At 46.5% G+C, this 18153-nt stretch overlaps 1 protein-coding gene across 2 annotated transcripts in view; it reads left to right on the top strand.

Annotated features, from left to right (window-relative positions):
* DLGAP5 (DLG associated protein 5) overlaps positions 1–18153 on the top strand; it is a 58172-nt gene that overhangs the window by 23456 nt on the left and 16563 nt on the right. The window contains exons 5-12 of one of the 2 annotated variants that reach the window (XM_040332518.1): positions 2454–2540; positions 2614–2701; positions 3073–3165; positions 3285–3349; positions 4661–4941; positions 6963–7087; positions 7175–7292; positions 13129–13214. In XM_040332518.1, the coding sequence (XP_040188452.1) occupies positions 2454–2540; positions 2614–2701; positions 3073–3165; positions 3285–3349; positions 4661–4941; positions 6963–7087; positions 7175–7292; positions 13129–13214 (943 nt within the window). Of the gene's footprint in view, positions 1–2453; positions 2541–2613; positions 2702–3072; positions 3166–3281; positions 3350–4660; positions 4942–6962; positions 7088–7174; positions 7293–13128; positions 13215–18153 lie in introns of both variants that reach the window. The other variant, XM_040332517.1, reaches the window with a different exon arrangement.

The following is an 18153-nucleotide window of genomic DNA, read 5'->3' as shown; positions in this document are numbered from 1 at the left end:
AAAATCCCATAGACTTTAATTATATGTTATAAAGACGTATAACTTCAGTTTTTAACATTATCTGACGGATTTTAATACAGATTATTAAAACGGATTTATTTTGTAGTGTGAAAAGGGCCTTAGAGAAAATAAAGAAATTGTGGGTTGAATTGGAAAGAAGCTTAAATAAAGCTAGGTTAGGGAAGGATATTTGGATTCCGGCACAATTTAGACAGTCCAAAGAGCACATGTACACGATCACACTGATATCTATGTTAATATGGGATAGGGTACACAAAAATGAAAAATGGGGATATAATTCCCTACTAATCCCACTATATGATACAAATTATTTTGCACCAGGGAAAGTAAGCTTGTCTGGGAGTTGGATTAAAAAAACGGACGTAAAAATAAGGGATATACTGAAAGATGGTAACATTTGTACTTATCAGGAACTTGGGGAATACAAAAATGTTTGAGTTGAATTGGCTGAGATATCTACAGCTGAAACACTTTGTGGACTCCCTTCCTCATCCGATCAGGCTAGAGGGAAATCTGCTCCCACTAGAGCGTATGTGTTTAGCGCCGAACGGAGGAGGCGGGATCTCACAGATTTATAAAATACTGTCAGGATTAAAAAAAATAAGGGACCACCTCCGTATATTAAAAAATGGGATGAGGAGCTGGCAACAGGTGATACTGAGAGAGATTTCGGGAAAATATTGAAGATGGTGCACATCGCATCAACTAACTGTGGGTTGATAGAAATTTTAAATGTCTTATCACCCTGGATATTGCACACCGATTCCAAGGGGAGACCTCCAGATTCTGCTGGAGGGCTTGTAGGGAACCTGGTACCATGTCACCCCTCTGGTGGACGTGCCCCAAAATCAATATATATTGGCACAAGGTTGTATCAGTAATCAAGGAAATTACAGGAATTAAAATGGCAGTCGACCCTTGGGTGTGTGTGTTCCATGGGACAAACATGACTAGTAAACAATATATGAGAACCTTGCTCCCCCATATCTTGAATGCAGCAAAGAGCCTGATCCCCAAACAACAGTGGAAAGATCCCGAGAGCCCAACAATGAGGAATTGTCTTGGTAAAATAAATGACATCTATTATATTGAACAGCTCAAGTTTATGGGGGAGGAAGGTGAAGAGGGATTTAAACTGAAATGGCAGGATTGGGTCGATTATAAGTTATCAAGTTAAGATGGTATAGAGTAGGAAGCGCATTTTAGTAAAAGTTGACAAGTTAAGAGACTGAAGTTCGGAGAGAAGGGGGAGGGCTTGGGTACGGGGGGAGGGCTTGGGTTAGTGGATTTGGGCAGGGGCACTTTTAATTACAATGTAAACTTTTGCACTAGTTGTATGTTTATATTCTATGGCCATATAGGCTTAATAGGTCTATACCTATATATTGATATAACAAAAAAGGCAATTTCCTACAATGATGCGAACCAGGATGGAGACAGCGTATGAACGCAAAGATGATTATGTCTCCGGTAGTGTTCTCTGAGGTGAATAGAAATATAAAAATAATCCAAGTATGTTGATTAGTTTCAGCCCTAATGCACAGTATATTTTGGTAAACTTGCCTACAAAAAGGCCTCTCCAGTGATGTGATGGCCATGACTTTTCCTTGTAGCTCTGATGCCATTTACATGTTCACTTTCAGACAATGTTGCAATCGGCTGCTGTAATGGCCAGCTTTCTGATATGAATTGGAACCTACTGGTGGCTAATCGATATCCTTTAATTTGTTTTATTAGCCCGCACCACCTGCTGTGACCAGAGTTAACAGACCAGCAGCCAAAATAGATGCTCCAGTTCCTTCTACTCGATCTCGTCCTGTACAGGTAGGTTCTGAGGTGGTTGGGGGGAGGGGGGTACAGAGCAAGACCCCTTTCACACTGGTGTGCTTTTCAGACTTTTGACAGTGCGCTTGCAGGACGGGGAAAAAAGTCCTGCAAGCAGCATCTTTGGGACAGTGTATACACCGCCCCTGCCATTGAAGTCACTGGGCAGTGCTGCCGGAGCACCTTCAAAGCGCTTGGCAAAAGCGTTTTTAACACTTTCATTGGCCGATAGCTGGGCTTAAAAGTGCTGCTAATGCCCCCTCTCTCAACCTTTCTAGGTGTTCCTATAACATGGTAAATCTTTACTTTTTTGCCTTAAGTTTAACTTTGAACTGTCTGCTGTTGGCCCCCAGGGCTTTTGTGGTACCATGTGACAGCATTCCCTCTGTATTTTCCTATTTCGGCAGACTTTCCTCCCGAAAGGTCTCCAGTAATATAAAAAAAATTCAGCGGACGCCCATGCCTTCAGGCAATGATGTATATCTCTAATTAGCTGTAGTAATGACCAACTTGCTGATATGGATGGGAACTATTAGTGATTTAACTGGTATCCTTTGAAATGTATTAATAAAAAAATATATATTTATAATTTATTTTTATTTTTTAAGACTGTGGTACCTGCTGTGACTAGAGTTACCAGATCGGCAGTCAAAATAGAAGCTCCTGTTCATAAACCTCTTTCTCGGCCTGCATGGGTAAGTTTTATATTTTTATGTGTGTGTGTGTGTGTGTGTGTTTTCCTCTACTCAGTTGTGCTCATTGTTGCAGGTGCCTGTGGAAAACAAAATCTCTGACCATACTGCTTCAAAAGGACGTGGACAAAAGTCTGCCCCAAAAAATGAGAAGGAAAACAAAGGTAATGGACAATGGTGTGATGTATGTGTGTATGTATGTGTGTGTATATGTATGTATGTGTGTGTGTGTGTGTGTATATGTGTATATATATATATATATATATATATATATATATATATATATATATATATATATATATATATATATATATATATATATATATATATATATATATATATATTCCCTCTCTCCCCAATGTATACATTTTTTTACTTTTTTTTTTTTTTTTTTTTTTTTGGTCTTCGATCCACCAATGGAAAATACTTTTTCAGTACAGAAAAATAAGGATGGTTAGTGCATGGCAATGCTCCAGGCCAGGGCACAATATTGTGTATTTTATATGGATTGAGTGCCTTTTTTTCCCTTTTTCAGTAACCACTATTCCATCTGTCAGGACTACAAGAGCAACAGCAGCTATAGCTGCCAAGAGTCGGCTTCCAACAGTAAAGGCAATAAACACTTCAGGTAACTTAATTGAAATATATATTCTCACATTTTGTGTACATGAAATCCTTTTGTTAATAATCACTGTTTTCACCAGCGCTGTGTGTGTGTGTTTATTTTTTTTTATTTTTTTTAAGTAGTGGTCAAGCCTCCAAAAACAACCAAGGTGAACTCTGAACAGGAATCTGTTTTAAAGGAACCAGAGGTAAGGGTTCTGTATTCCACACATGATCATGTCCAATTAGTACTTGTTGTAGCATTGAATGCTGTCATAGGTTTTGTTTGATTATGTAAAAATGCTACTGTAGAGGAAAGCTTTTAATTATTTAAGATCACTACTTCCTAATGTACATGACAAAATAGTCTGTGCCAACATCGCGAGCTTCCTTGGCATGTAAGTGTCCATCTATTAAGTCAGCACATACATACTAGGGATGCACCAATACAGGTATCGGCGCCGATACTAGCCATTTTCGCGAGTATCGGTACACGCGAAAATGCTCCAATACCGTACGTGATGTCATGTGGGAGCGGACTGCCTCCTCCCCCTGCCGGACAGTGCCATCCCCGCTGCTTCCTCCCAGTGGCATCGCTTGGTGCAGGTCCGCCAGGCTGACTGTCCTAACAGCCCACCAGCCTTGTCGCCGCACTGCACACCTTCCTCCTTCAGCTCTGACTCCCAGCCACACAGAGCACTGCATCCGGGCTCTCCCTGGCCAGCTCCTCTCCCGCGAGAGACACCTGTACCCTGCCTGCAGTCACTTCTGCCTGTTGCCTCCTCCTTCCTTCTACCAGCTGTCACCCCCTGCCCCCATGTTTCCCAATAACCCTCCTATCCCTCGGCCTTTCCCATCTTAACTCTCCCACCCTCAACTACCGCCAGTCTGCCACCTCCCAAACCACCCCTCTTCCTAGGAGATCCCGATCGGTAATTGGTATCGGCAAGTACCTGAGGTAAAGTATCGGTACTCGGTGTTAAAGTGGCTTTGGTGCATACATGCGTACATCAACTGACAGGAACACCAGGGATAACAAGGAAGCAATACAGAGAGAACAGAATACTTTCTCGTACAAGTACATGGTACAGCAGACATATCAGGAATATGACATGTTGGGGTAACAAACGCTTAAAGGATTGCAAGCTATACTAAAGGTACTTCAGCTGAACTTGAGTAGGTGAGGGTAAAGCCCCTGTTGAGTAAACTTGGCTTATTAAATCTCTCTAGCAGCGGAACAAACTAGTTAAAGCTTTTCTTCCCCTTGCCCCCCCCCCCCCCCTTTTTTTTTTTTTTCTCTCTTCCTAGGCTTTTTATTGCTGCCTGTATCTTGGAAAGATTTAATCTTACTTGTCCTGGTCACCATACTGGAAGTAGGGAGATCTTCTGATGGATAGGAATGCAAGCGCCAATAAAAGCATGACTGATTAGAACCCTTCTTCTCCCCCCCCCCCCCCCCCCCCCTCTAAATCTTAAAATTTATTCATAACGCCTTTTTTTTTTTTTTTTTTTTTTTTAAGCCTGCGGTACTTAACCAAGAGAAATCTGAAAAGTTGAAATTAGAGGTTGTTGTGAAAGAACAGCCAAAGCCAGCTATTTCCATGAAAGTGACAGCTGTAGAAAGTGAGATCCTTACAAAGACCACCATACCAGAAGAAAGCAAGCCATCCTTTGCTCCAGAGAATTTTGAGTTTCAACCATTGGCTGGACTATCAACTTTCAAGTTCCAGCCATTGACTCCCAAAAGAGCCAATGCTTTCTTGGCACCAACTGCCACATGGAGTCCTTTAGCTGGTAAAAGGTAGGTCTAATAATGTAGGGATTTGGGTTTGATCTGTGTGTGGCGGCTTTGTGGTTTTTTTTTTCTTTTTTTTTTGTTTTTAATATAATTTGTGACTGCGATATTGTGGCGGACATTTAAAGCGGTGGTTCACCCTCCATAGCAGCATTTTAGCATAAAATGAGGCATAGTAGCGCGAGCTACAGTATGCCTGTCTTGATTTTTTTTTTTTATCCCCGTACTCGCAGTGCAATCGTACATTGAAGATTCCGTCTCCCCGCGGGAATGGGCGTTCCTATCCAGACGGAGGATGATTGACGGCCGGCTCTGGCACGTCACGCTTCCCGAAGACAGCCGGAGTAGGTCTCGGCGCTATACGGCGCCTGCGCACAGACTATGCGCAGGCGCCGTGAAGAGCCAAGCCTATTTCGGCTATTTCCGGAGAAGCGTGACGTGCCAGAGCCGGCCGTCAATCATCCTCCGTCTGGATAGGAACGCCCATTCCCCGTGGGGAGTCGGTATCTTCAAAGTAGGATTGCACTGTGAGTACGGGGATAAAAAAAAAAATCAAGACCGGCATACTGTAGCTCGCGCTACTATGCCTCATTTTATGCTAGAAGAAAAAAAATGTTTTTTTGTTTATTGGGTGAACCCCCACTTTAATGCATTGACTGGCACGAAAGGGGTTAACACTAGGGGGTGATCAAGGGGTTAAATGTGTTCCTTAGGAAATGATTCTAACTGTGGGGACTGACTGGGGGAGGTGACCGATCGGTGTCCCTATGTACAAGGGACACACAATCGGTCTCCTCTCCCTGACAGGATCTGGATTTGTGTTTACCCACACGGATCCACGGTCCTGCTCAGTTACTGGGCAATCATGTGTTCCCGGCGGCCACCGTGGACACTCTTCAGGTCCCCAGTGATGCAGTGGGCGCCCCCTAGTGGCTCGGGAAGGCGAAGACTTCGTATGACATCCGGCCAGAACGAGAGCCTCATCGTCCCGCCGTCATGTGATAGGCTGGCTAGTGGTTAAATAAAAGCTGTCCATTGTAAGGACGCCTATGCAATGGTAAATGATTTGTCTCATCCATGTTAAAATTATACGTTTTGCTGGAGAGCTTTTTCTTCTAAAAACAGACTTGCTTGCAGCTGAAAGTAGAAGAAATGAAATAAAGCCCCAAAAACGCTAATGCAGCCATCACATCTAAGAATTGATGAGCTTTGATGTAATGTAGGTTTATGCTTTTGTGTTGAACCACTTCCTGCTGCCATATAACAGAATGACGTGCGCAAAGTGGTTGTTATCCTGACTGGATGTCATGACGTCCAGCAGGATAAGCCACTATTGTGCACGGCGATCGGCTGTGTCACTGACACACCGCAACTCCGATCATGTTAAGGAGCCTATAACGTAGGCTCTTCACCATGTGATCAGCTGTGACCAATTGGTGTGTAACCAGGAAATGCTGGTAAATGGCTTTCCTCGGTTCATGCTGATATGATAGCTCTTTACTTTTGTCAAACAAAACATGCTCTACCTAGCCAAAAACAAGGGAAGGCGATATACATTCAACCTGAGGTTTTGAGGCACCGTACTAAGTACATTTTATTGAATCGCATTAAATATATTTTTAGGTAGATAACATCACCTCCAAATTTCATGCATATAATTACATGGAAAGTAGCAAATATTGTATCCCTCTAGCAAACGCATTTCACGGTACATGGCTGCTTCATCAGGGCCAGCATGGGATTGCGCACAACAGATTTTGCATACGCATTGACTCATAAGATGGCATCATAAATGGACTAGTGAGCCCCATGAGCATCAGAGCAATAGGGCAGATGGAGAGGTGAAGCTGAGACCAGCCACGCTGTACAAGCTATAAGCTTCTAACCAATCTCTAAACAGTGTGGCATAGCCAGCAATGCTCTCCTCCTTTTTCCTTTTTTTTTTTTTTTTTTTTTAATATATCACTAATGGCTGCTTTATGAACTAGCAAAAAATATTTTCAAATTGTTTTTCTTTTTAAATAAAGCAACTTTGTGTACACACGATTGCATGAAAATGAAGAAAATAGGAGTCCTCAGGTGTCCCCTCCTGACTTGGCCATAAAGACCACAAGCGTTGAACAGGAAATGGACACTCTTCCTGAAGCCAAAGGTACACAAATATATGATCCTAAACACATGATTTTTGTCTAACTTTATTTTTATATTTAAGTTTTGTTTTATTTGCATAAAATTGCAGGTGATGTCTGTACAGCTCTGCCTGTTATGGAAGAAAGCCTTCCTCCATGTGCCCAAGATGCAAGTACACCAACCAGTCCTCAATCGGATCAGACTCATCACGATGTGCCATATTTCCGGTAGGTTACTACTACTTGGGGGGGGGGGGGGGGAGTTTTAACTGGTTAACTGCTCCCATTGGACTATTGGTAAATGGTGTTTTGGGCAGATCACCCCCTAGATGTAATGAGCATTTAACCCACTGAAAGATGAGTGTTTTAAGGATAGTTCTGCTTCATTTAGGTTTGTGTGCCATGCCTCAACCTTTCACCTTCAATTTTCATACATTTGCTTTTCTAATAAAGGCAAGTTTTATAAAGCAGTTTGAAGTGAAGCTGTTCCAGCTGACCATGTGATAAAAAAAACTTAAGTGCAGGTCACCTTCAGGGAGAGTCTGTGGCTTAATTGTCAAAACAGTGCATAGGTATGGGGAGGGGGGTTTGTGGGAAACTAGGTTTAAAAATGACTACACCAAATGGCTATAGCCCATGGGACTATTATCGAGTCGCGTCATAAAGATATATACATTTATTGCTTGAAAAGATGCATATATTATAAAACGGTGAAACATCTAATGGCATTCAAAAGCTTTCAAGTTTGAAAGGATCTGACATCAACATATGACAACTGAGCTGATACTGTCCAATCTAGAAAGATGGTCTGTGCTTTAAATTCCCTATGCGTTTCGTGGGATAAAAACCCACTTTGTTGGGAGCAGCACAGGAGGATATCTAAAGATAGAAAGCATGTGAGGGGTATTTAAAAAACAATAAAAACGAAAATAAATTCCCACCCAGCTTTGTTTGTAACTTGCATAATTATGAAATCTGTCAGCCTTCACATTAACCTCTAATTTAAATCCAATAACAAACTTACAAATATGTAACGGGCTAAGAGGGGGCTATCCCAGATGCACATCAGACTCTACCCGGGAGTTTTAGAGAGACGGGGAAGATGGAAAGGACAGATGCCTAATATGTGGATCTCCAGGCGTTCCAACTGTTCACAATAAAAAGACAAAAACAAAATTCAAAGAAGACCTAGTGAATGTACAAATAAACCAATTGATCACTGGTGCAAGTGTGTGTGTGTGTGTGTGTGTGTGTGTGTGTGTATGTGTGTGTGTGTGTGTGTGTGTGTGTATATATATATATATATATATATATATATATATATATATATATATATATATATATATATATATATATATATATACATACATACATACACTGTGCTTAGACTTTAACAAAAATGTGTCTGTTTTTGTAATAATGTGACTAGCTGTTGAGAATGGAGACTTGGTGCTGCACAAAATAAAACATACTTGCTGATGTGTGCAGCTATTGACCCCCCTCAGCCACCTAAAGGATTGGCCTTTTTCTTCTTTTTTTTTTTTTTTTTTTTTTGCGCTATAAACAAAAACCAACAATTTTGAAAAAACACGTTTTAGTTTTATTTCCCAAATTTTAAAAATTGCAATACGCGTTTGATTGGTTTGCACAAGTTATAGCATCTACAAAATAGGGGATAGATTTATGTTTTTATTAATCATTTTTAATTTTTTTTAACATGTCATACTTGCCTCCGGTGCAGTTAGTTTTGCAAAGAGTGGCCCGATCCTCCTGTTCTGGGGTCCCACGGTGGCTCTCTCGGCTCCTCCCCATAGTTGCTAACCCCCTCTAGGAAGCTCTCTCCCGAGGGGGTTACCTTGTGGACGCGCTCCATAGCCACCAAGTGTATGACTCAGTCCCACCCCGGCGGCCGTGTCATTGGATTTGATTGACAGCAGCGGGAGCCAATGGCTGCGCTACTATCAATCTATCCAATCAACGGCGAGACACCGGGAATGAGCCTAGCAGGTGAATGGGCTCAGTAAGTTAAAATGGTGTGTCTTATGGAATAAGATGTGTAAAAGGCTTTACTGTACACTAGGGCCAAAACAACTAATCGATTATGAAAATGGTTGTCAACTATTTTCATAATCTCTTAATTGGCCAGCCGATTAGTTGGCCTGCATAAAGAATGCATTAGTTGCATATCGGGAAATGCAGTGAAGCACAAATACAGATCAGTAACCTTGCTATTGGGGCAGTCTGAAGGCAGGGGACCCCAGTAGAGGAGATTCAGAGCTACTCTGTGCAAAACCATTACACAGAGCAGGGCAAGTACGATATGTATGTATGTATGTATGTATGTATGTATGTATGTATAAAAAAATCGGTACACTCCTATGCAGTGTTTTTTTGTTTTGTTTTTTGTGTGGAACTGGCCGACCAGTTGGTGCAGGGCCTTAAGTATGTTTGCGAGTCGGCCCTGGATACGATTCCCTTGCTGTCCAGCGCCTCTGTCTCTGCAGTGGTACTGCGTCGCCTGATATGGCTGAAATGTTGGTCCGCGGATCAAGCCTCTAAGAAGGATTTTCTTCATTTACCCTTTAAGGGTGAGAGGCTTTTTTGGAGCCTCGCTGGATGACAGTAAGGATGACACGGGAGGTAAGGGTACTCTTCTCCCGCAATCCAGAAAGGGGCCACGTCTTAGGTATGGGCCCTCCTCCGCTCATAAGTTTTTTTTTGTTTTTTTTTTTTTTTTTTTTTTTTTTCGTCTGCCTGGAGCTGCAGGTGAACGCTCCCCGGCCGATAAGGCGCCGGCTGAGAGACAAAAACGTCCCTGGTTACGCAAACCTGCGACCGCATAAAGGTCTGCCCCACCCGACATTTGGGTGGGGGTCGTCTTTGAGAGTTCGCGGCTTTGTGGACTTCACAGTTCTCCGACCGGTGGTGTCTCCCTCAGGGTTCATCTTCCTGAAATGTGGCTTGGGCTGTTCACACCATTCACATGCCCATACCACCGCTAGAGGTAAAAAAAAAAAACGCAAGGAAATGCCCACCGAACAGAATTTATTTGTATTTTTTTTCCCCCTCCAGCTTCCTCTGACTCGTCTGCATACCCTGTTTGGGACAGTGCAGGATCTGCTGGCGCGTGTGTGATCATACCCGTGCCATTGCAGGAAAGCTTTCAGGGTTTTTATTCAAATCTGTTTTTGGTCCCAAAGGAGGGGGTCTGAACGATCCTGAATCTCAAGGCCCTCAACTGCTTTGTGACAGTCCAAAGGTTCAGGATGGAATCAGTGTGCTCTGTAGTAGCGGGACTCCATCTGGGGGGGACTTTCTGGCATCCTTGGACGTCAAGGATGCTTACTTGCATGTCCCCATATTTGTCAGACATCAGAGGTTAATGCGGTCGGGGACGACTACTACCAATTTGTGGCTCTCCCTTTTTGGCCTGGCATCGGCACCATGTGTTTTCACCAAGGTGCTCGCACCCCCCCCCCCCCACCCGATTCTGGCCCTGCTGAGACAGCGAGGTATTTCTATCATGGGTTACCTGGATGACCTTCTTCTGACCGCTACTTCAGGATCAGAATTAGAGGAGGATGTAGCCATCGCCACTCAGACCCTTCAAGACTTTGAGTTTTGAGCCTCCAGAAGTTTTCAGCGCTGTCGCACTTTGAATGACAATTGCGCGGTCGTGCGATTTAGCTCCCAAACAAATTTATGACTTTTTTTTTTTACCACAAATGGATCTTTTGTTTTGGTGGTATTTGATCACCTCTGCGTTTTTTTTTTTTTTTTTTGCACTATAAACAAAAGGGCGACAATTTTGAAAAAAAATATATTTTAGTTTTTGATTTAAAATAATAATAAAGACTAGAAGTTATCCCCTCCCGCTGCCTGCCCATTTCTCCTGTATGCCTCCTCTCCCCCCCCCCCCCCCCCCCTTCCCCTTCGGTCCCCTTTAAAGTGTAAGAATTTTCTTTTTCCTGTTAGCTTGGCGCTCCTGTGCCCCAGATGTGTCTGTGCTCCCTCCTCCTGTGTGTAACCACCTATGTCCCCTTACTTCAATGTGTATCTGCTATATATGCCTCGATGAATGTCAAATGGATAATATCTTTACTTGTAGTGCATGTTGCACTTTTGATCCGTTTGTCTACCCATTTTTATTTCATGCTCAATAACGGTTTTTTTGATTAAAAAAAAATCTAATAAAAAAAAAAAGAATCCTCATTTTTGGGACCATTCACATTTATACACGATTAGTGCTATAAAACTGCACTGATTACTGTGTAAATGTGACTGGCAGGGAAGGGGTTAACACTAGGGGGCCTTCCCTAAAGTGTGTAGGGGGGGGGGGGACTCACAAGGGAAGGAGACCGATGTGTGTTTCTCTGTAATGGAACACACATCGGTAGGGGTGCAACGGATCAAAAAACTCACGTATCGGATCGATCCTCGGATCAGGAGTCACGGATCGGATCATTTTCAGATCAGCAAAAAAAAAAAAAGACAAATCTTGTTACACCCACCAGAGTTTTAGATTTCACAGTTCTTCTCAACACAAAACTGAGCTTATGTGCTTAAATACAGTGTTTGGAAATCTGACGGACTGTTTATTGCTAATATGACAGAACACCTCTGATTTTCACATTTAAACAGTCCGTCAGATTTACAAATACTGTATTTAAGCATATAAGCTCTGTTTTGTGTTGAAATAACTGCATCTCGCAATACTTATATGTGCAGCCAAGTGGAAGTCGCAGCCCCATGTACGAAAGTGGTGTCACCAGTTCCCTACTGTGACCTGAACTATCCCAATCATCAGATCCCTTTAGTGTCATTGATCGGCGGGCTGAGTGTCTAGTGAAAATCCCCCCTACGTGCTCAGTCCATACAGATCCCCCCGATCGCCTCCTCTCTCTTCTCTGGCAAGCAGCAGGACGCCCGGTGCGGCGGCGGCAGCGGCTCCCCGTGTGGATTCCTCAAGGTGCAGCATGGAGCTCATCGCTGGGCTGTTAGGAGTCAATGACATATTGAGCTCAAGTGCCCACAAACTTCCGAGGAGCAGCCTGCATCCCCCGCGCCGGGTGGACCTCGATGGCCGCCGCTTCGATAGCTAGGCCGAAGCCGCGGCCTTTCCTATGGACCGGGAGGCACGTGGATCGCCGTGTGTCCCGACCCGAAGGTGCTGATCCATACGGATCAGTTGCACCCCTTGTGACAATACATGATGTGTTCCCACTGTCATATGGCATTCTTGTGCCACAGTGCCTACACACCGTCACGGTTTTATCCACTAACCTCTTTCCTTCATCATTATATTTGACATGGAAGACAAAATGCTCCCATACAGGGGATTTAAATGACGCGGGGCATTCAAGCTCCTTCATTCGCCATGACCACGCTGTGTGTGGACTGAACATGCGCAAATTATTATTATTATTTTTTTTTTAGAAAACAATCCTCGGATCACGTGTGCGGTTCGGATCAATCTTTTTCGGTTCGGATCACGGATCAATGACGATCCGTTGCACCCCTACACATCGGTCTCCTCACCACTGACAGGACATGGATATGTGTGTTTACACACACAGATCCATGGTCCTGCTGTGATTGCGTTTTGTTTTTGTTTTCTTCAAATTAAAACACGTGATCTCCTTAGTCCTGATGATATTTACCAGATTCAACCTAATAGTATATACATTTTCTCTTCTGCCTGTCTGTTCTCAGAGTGGGATTATAGATTTTGCTTCTTAACCATATAGTTAGTTATTTTATATTTACCAATGCATATAGATAATTAAGAATAAATTGCCTTTGTTTTTTAAAGTTTACATATTAAGTAAATTGTACACTACGCTTTTTTGAATGTTATCCGATTAATCTAAAAAAAATCGGCCTACTCATTTTCATAATAGATTATTGTTGGTTGCAGCCCCACTGCACACACTAGTTCAGGAGAGTTTGTTTTTAGCCCATCTTGCCAATGTCTGCAATTTATGCTTTCTTCTTTCATCGTATTCACTATCAACACTGCAGCTTAACTTCTTTTTTTTTTATTTTTTATATATTTCCGTCTTAGAGGTTTGCTAAAGTCTGAGATTCAGAGGCTGGCTTTGCTGTGCAGTGAGTGGGATACAAGATTTGAAGAGGATATTCCAGAGGACTGTAAGTGAAGCATGCATGGAACTGTTGTCTCCCTTAGTTTCACTGGCATGACTTTCTCTTTCGTTCATAGACGGACACAGCATCCTTTGACCTTAGGGTTATGCTTCTTCCTACCAGGAGATTTAGGCAGAATTCTACAGCACTTAAGGTGTTAAAAACTTTCCTTCATGCCGCTCCTCCCAGGGGGCGTGGCTCCCCCAGGCATAACCCCCACTCTGCTTTAGCAGCCTCAGTTTGTTTCTGCCTAACCGTCAGGAGAGTCAGGCTCTCTCTGGAGTCCTGGACTCTGGAGTTTTTTCTTGCAAATTTTTTTGCATTTTGCGAGTTTTTTCCTCGCTTTTTTATTTTATTTTTATTTTTGAATCCTGCGATTCTTCTATCAACAGCCGACTGGGTGACAGGCTGGGTCCTCGACCCTTGTAGTCCCCCCAGGTTCGGCCTTCGAGCGTGTGCCGGCCCTCAGCTCCGCTTTGGGACGTCCACGACAGGCCCCATTGCTCCAGGGGCGGCCGGGGAACTTCGGTTCTAGGGCACACATATGACCGGTCTCTATGGCCTTGTCACAGTGTGTCTGGCTGACAGCCATGCCGTTCGCGGACGTTGGTTCTGTCTGGGATACCTCCAGCCAGGTAGTCGCAGGACAGGTAAGTAGTGGCCCCTTACTCAGGTAAGTGGTCTGGCTGGAATGTTTTCCCTTGGGAGGTCGACTGAGGGTTTCCCCCGCTTTCCTCTCTCCCTTATTCCTCTCCCTCCTTTCCCCTTTGGGTGACGGCTGTGCAGGGGGTTTTTTCCCTGGGGCTCATATTTTTTTTTTTTTTTTTCACTCGGGTATGGCTGGGGCTGTTCTGTGTCACTGCAGGGGACTGTGGTGGACATTCTGGGCATTTTTGTGTGTGCTGTGTGCTGTTTTGGTGTACTGTCATTTTTGGGTACACTGTCTTTTTAAAACTGCGCAACGGCGGCCATTTTGCCGGAGCCGCGCTTGTATTATTCGGCGGCCATTTTCTTGTGGCCGGCGCCATTTTCAGCACTAGTTCGGCCTCTAGTGGCCGTTTCGGCGGGGAAAAAAGACCGCGAATCATCTGAGGGGACAGACGCAGCGCTGCAGCTTCTCCTCAGCACACACTTGCCTTCACAGACCGCGCTGTACCAGGGGGTGGTGAGTCTCAGGGGGCCCCATACTGTGCTCTAGCGGCTGGGAGGTGACCTGTGGGGGACTTTTTTCCTGCCCTTGGCAGTAGGGGTGAAATGGCAACGGCAATATGGAGCCTGAATCAGGCCCCTCATTTCTTACAATGCCGGAATTAACCCTTAAGCGCCCCTCCCCCTGCCACATCTGTTGAATCGGTGTCGGCTGTCCTGGAGTCTTTTCTCACCAGGTTTGAAGCAGCCAGTGCTCGGTTGGGGGGTAAAAAAGCGCCCCCCCCCGGAGGCTGTTTCTGGGGATATCTCTGACGCAGAATCTGATGCTTCTGGTTCTGTCATGTCAGAGGATGCGGGCTTAACCCACATGGACAGCGAGGATGACTCTGCTGCGGAGTCTGCTGATAAGGAATTTGTTGGAGCTCTTATTACTGCGGTGCGTGAGGCTCTTCATTTAGAGGATTTGGCGGAGACACCAGCGGTGTCAGTCCTTTTGGATTCCGCAAACCACCGCGTACCGCTAAGGTATTCCCCTGTGTTCCTTATTTAGACAATATGTTGTATAAGGAATGGGATACACCGCAAAAGGCTTTTACGGTTCCTAAAAGCTTTGCTACCGTTACCCCCTGGAGGAGGACTTTTTTAAAAAAGTGGGTCACTCCTCCGTCGGTGGACCCTCCTGTGTCCAGACTGAGTAAGGCTACTACGTTGCCTGTGGAGGGGGCTCCTGCTTTCAAGGACCCCGCTAATAGGAGAGTGGAGGCCGTGGCCCGCTCCCTGTTCTCGGTGGTGGGTTCGGTGGTAAGGCCGGCTCTGGCCGGAGCCCTGGTAGCTCAGACGCTGACTGAAAGGGCGAAGCTCCTGCTGCAGGACCTGGAGGTCCAGGGGGCTTCCGAGTCCTCTAGGGACCTGGCTGAACAGTTGATTCAGGGTCAGAAGTTTCTCTGCGAGGCGGATATGGATTAGATTCCTTTGCTTTCCAGGGCTTCTGTCTACGCAGTGGTTCTGCGCCGCCTTATATGGCTGAAGTGCTGGTCGGCTGACCAGTACTCAAAAAAGGCCTTGGTAGATTTGCCCTTTAAGGGCGGACGGCTTTTGGGGGCATCCCTGGATGACATCATTAAGGATGCCACTGGAGGTAAGAGCACCTTGCTCCCTCAGTCGGGGAAGGGTAGGGAACCTCGCCGCAAGCAAGGTCCTACTTTTACTACCCCCTAAACGGTTTTTTTCGTGCGCCAGCGCGGCTGGAAAAGGTCCGCAAGGTGCAAAAGCCCTTGCTGCCGGGCGTAAGCGCCCCTGGTTCAAAAAACCGAACAAGCCTGCGGACAAGCCTGCTTCCGCATGAAGGTCTGCCCCCGCCCGGGTCTCGGGTGGGGGGACGGCTTCACGACTTCGTGGATCGGTGGAATTCTCTTCTATCCGACCGTTGGGTTTGCGAGGTGGTCGCCTCGGGGTACAAGATAGAGTTCCTTTCTTGTCCCCCAAACAGATTTTTTTCCATCCAACCTCCAGCTTCCTCCGGATCGTCGGCTAGCCCTGTCCGGGGCTGTCCAGGATCTTCTGGACAGGGGGGTGGTTGTGCCGGTCCCCTCGCTGGAACGGTTTCGGGGGTTCTACTCCAATCTGTTCGTGGTCCCCAAGAAGGGAGGGGTTCGCCCTATCCTGGACCTAAAGGCCCTCAACTCCTTTGTCAAGGTGCAGCGATTCAGGATGGAGTCGGTCCGTTCTATCATGGCGTCCCTCCACCAGGGGGACTTCATGGCGTCCTTAGACATCATGGACGCATACCTGCATGTTCCCGTTTGCACAAGCCACCAAAGGTATCTGCGCTTTGCGATCGGGGAGGACCACTATCAATTCGTGGCCCTCCCGTTCGGGCTGGCGTCGGCACCACGGGTGTTCACCAAGGTGCTCGCCCCGATCCTGGCCTTGCTACGGCAGCGAGGGATCGCTATCGTGGGATACCTGGACGACCTTCTCCTGAGAGCTTCTTCAGGCTCAGAGTTAGAGGAGGACGTGTCCATCACGTGTCGGACTCTGCAGGAGTTCGGCTGGTTTCTGAATCTCAGAAAATCAGTGTTGGTTCCGTCCCAGAGGCTGGAACCCCTGGGGCTGGTTTTGGATTCGGGGGAGACAAAAGTGTTCCTCCCATCGCAAAACCTGCTGACCCTGCAATCTGCAGTGAGACAGTTGTTGACCCAGAAGTGGTCATCTCTTCGCTTCTGCATGCGGGTTCTGGGTCTGATGGTGGCCTCCTTCGAGGCAGTTCTGTATGCCCAATCCACACCAGGGTACTACAGAAGGAGATTCTGTCACGATGGGACAGGGTCCCATCTTCTCTGGATCACCAGATTCGGTTGAGCCATCTGGCCAAGTCTTCCCTGGCATGGTGGCTGACGTCTCCGGTGCTTCGGTCCGGGAAGTCTTTTCTTCCGTGCCGCTGGACAGTGGTCACGACGGATGCCAGCCTCTTCGGCTGGGGGGGCGTCTGGGGCACCCAGTCAGCCCAGGGGCGCTGGACTCGGGAGGAGTCCCGCCTGCCGATCAATATCCTGGAGCTCCGAGCGATCAAGCTGTGCCTTGTCAGGTGGTCGCTGGAGCTACAGGGCCGTCCTGTCAGGATCCAGTCCGACAACGCCACGGCCGTGGCGTACATCAATCATCAGGGCGGCACAAGGAGCTCGGCCGCGGCGACGGAGGTCGCTCACATACTTCGGTGGGCCGAAAGGTCCGTTCCGGCCCTGTCGGCGGTATACATTCCGGGAGTTCTGAATTGGCAAGCCGACTTCCTAAGTCGCATGACTCTGGATCAAGGGGAGTGGTCTCTCCACCCGGAGGTGTTTCAGATCCTGTGCCAAAAATGGGGCACTCCAGACGTGGACCTTCTGGCGTCCCGTCTCAATCGGAAGGTACCACGGTTTGTGGCTAGGTCAAGGGACCCGTGGGCAGACGCGTCAGACGCGTTAGTGGCTCCCTGGGTCAATATCACCTGATTTACGCCTTCCCTCCTCTAAGGCTCCTACCCCGCCTGCTGCGCAGGGTGGAAGCCGAAGGTATTCCAACGATCCTGATCGCCCCGGATTGGCCGCGTCGCTCTTGGTACGCGGACCTGGTACGTCTGGTGACAGACGCCCCCTGGCGTCTGCCTCTGAGGGAAGATCTCCTGTCTCAGGGCCCGATCTTCCATCCTGCTTTACGGTCACTGGCTTTAACGGCGTGGCTGTTGAAAACCAGGTACTGAAGGACCGGGGCCTGTCGGGCCCGGTAATCTCTACCATGCTGCGTGCACGGAAGTCCACTTCTCGAAAAATTTACCATCGTACATGGAAAGCATACATCTCTATGTGTGAGGAGATGAAGTGGCACCCCCGTACTTACGTGGTGTCCCGGATCCTGCTGTTCCTACAGCGGGGAGTGGACCAGGCTCTTGCCTTGAGCACGATCAAGAGTCAGATTTCTGCTCAGGCTGTTTATTTTCAGCGTCCCTTGGCAGCGAATTCTTTGGTTCGCACGTTTGTGCAGGGGGTCCGGCATGTGGCCCCCCCGGTGCGCCCTCCGCTACCTTCTTGGGACTTGAACTTGGTCCTCTCGGCGCTTCAGCGTGCCCCCTTTGAGGACATTCGGGAGATCCCCTTGCTGACTTTGTCGCAGAAGGTGGTCTTTCTGGTAGCTATTACCTCTATCAGACGAGTGTCTGAACTGGCGGCCTTGTATTGCAAGGCCCCCTACTTGGTCATCCATCAGGATAAGGCGGTGCTGCGCCCGCAGCCCTCTTTTCTTCCGAAGGTCGTTTCGG

Source organism: Rana temporaria, chromosome 13, assembly GCF_905171775.1.
Source record: "Rana temporaria chromosome 13, aRanTem1.1, whole genome shotgun sequence".
NCBI classification, from domain to species: domain Eukaryota; kingdom Metazoa; phylum Chordata; class Amphibia; order Anura; family Ranidae; genus Rana; species Rana temporaria.
The sequence above is the reverse complement of the archived record's forward strand: the minus strand, read 5'-3'. Positions and strand labels throughout refer to the sequence as shown.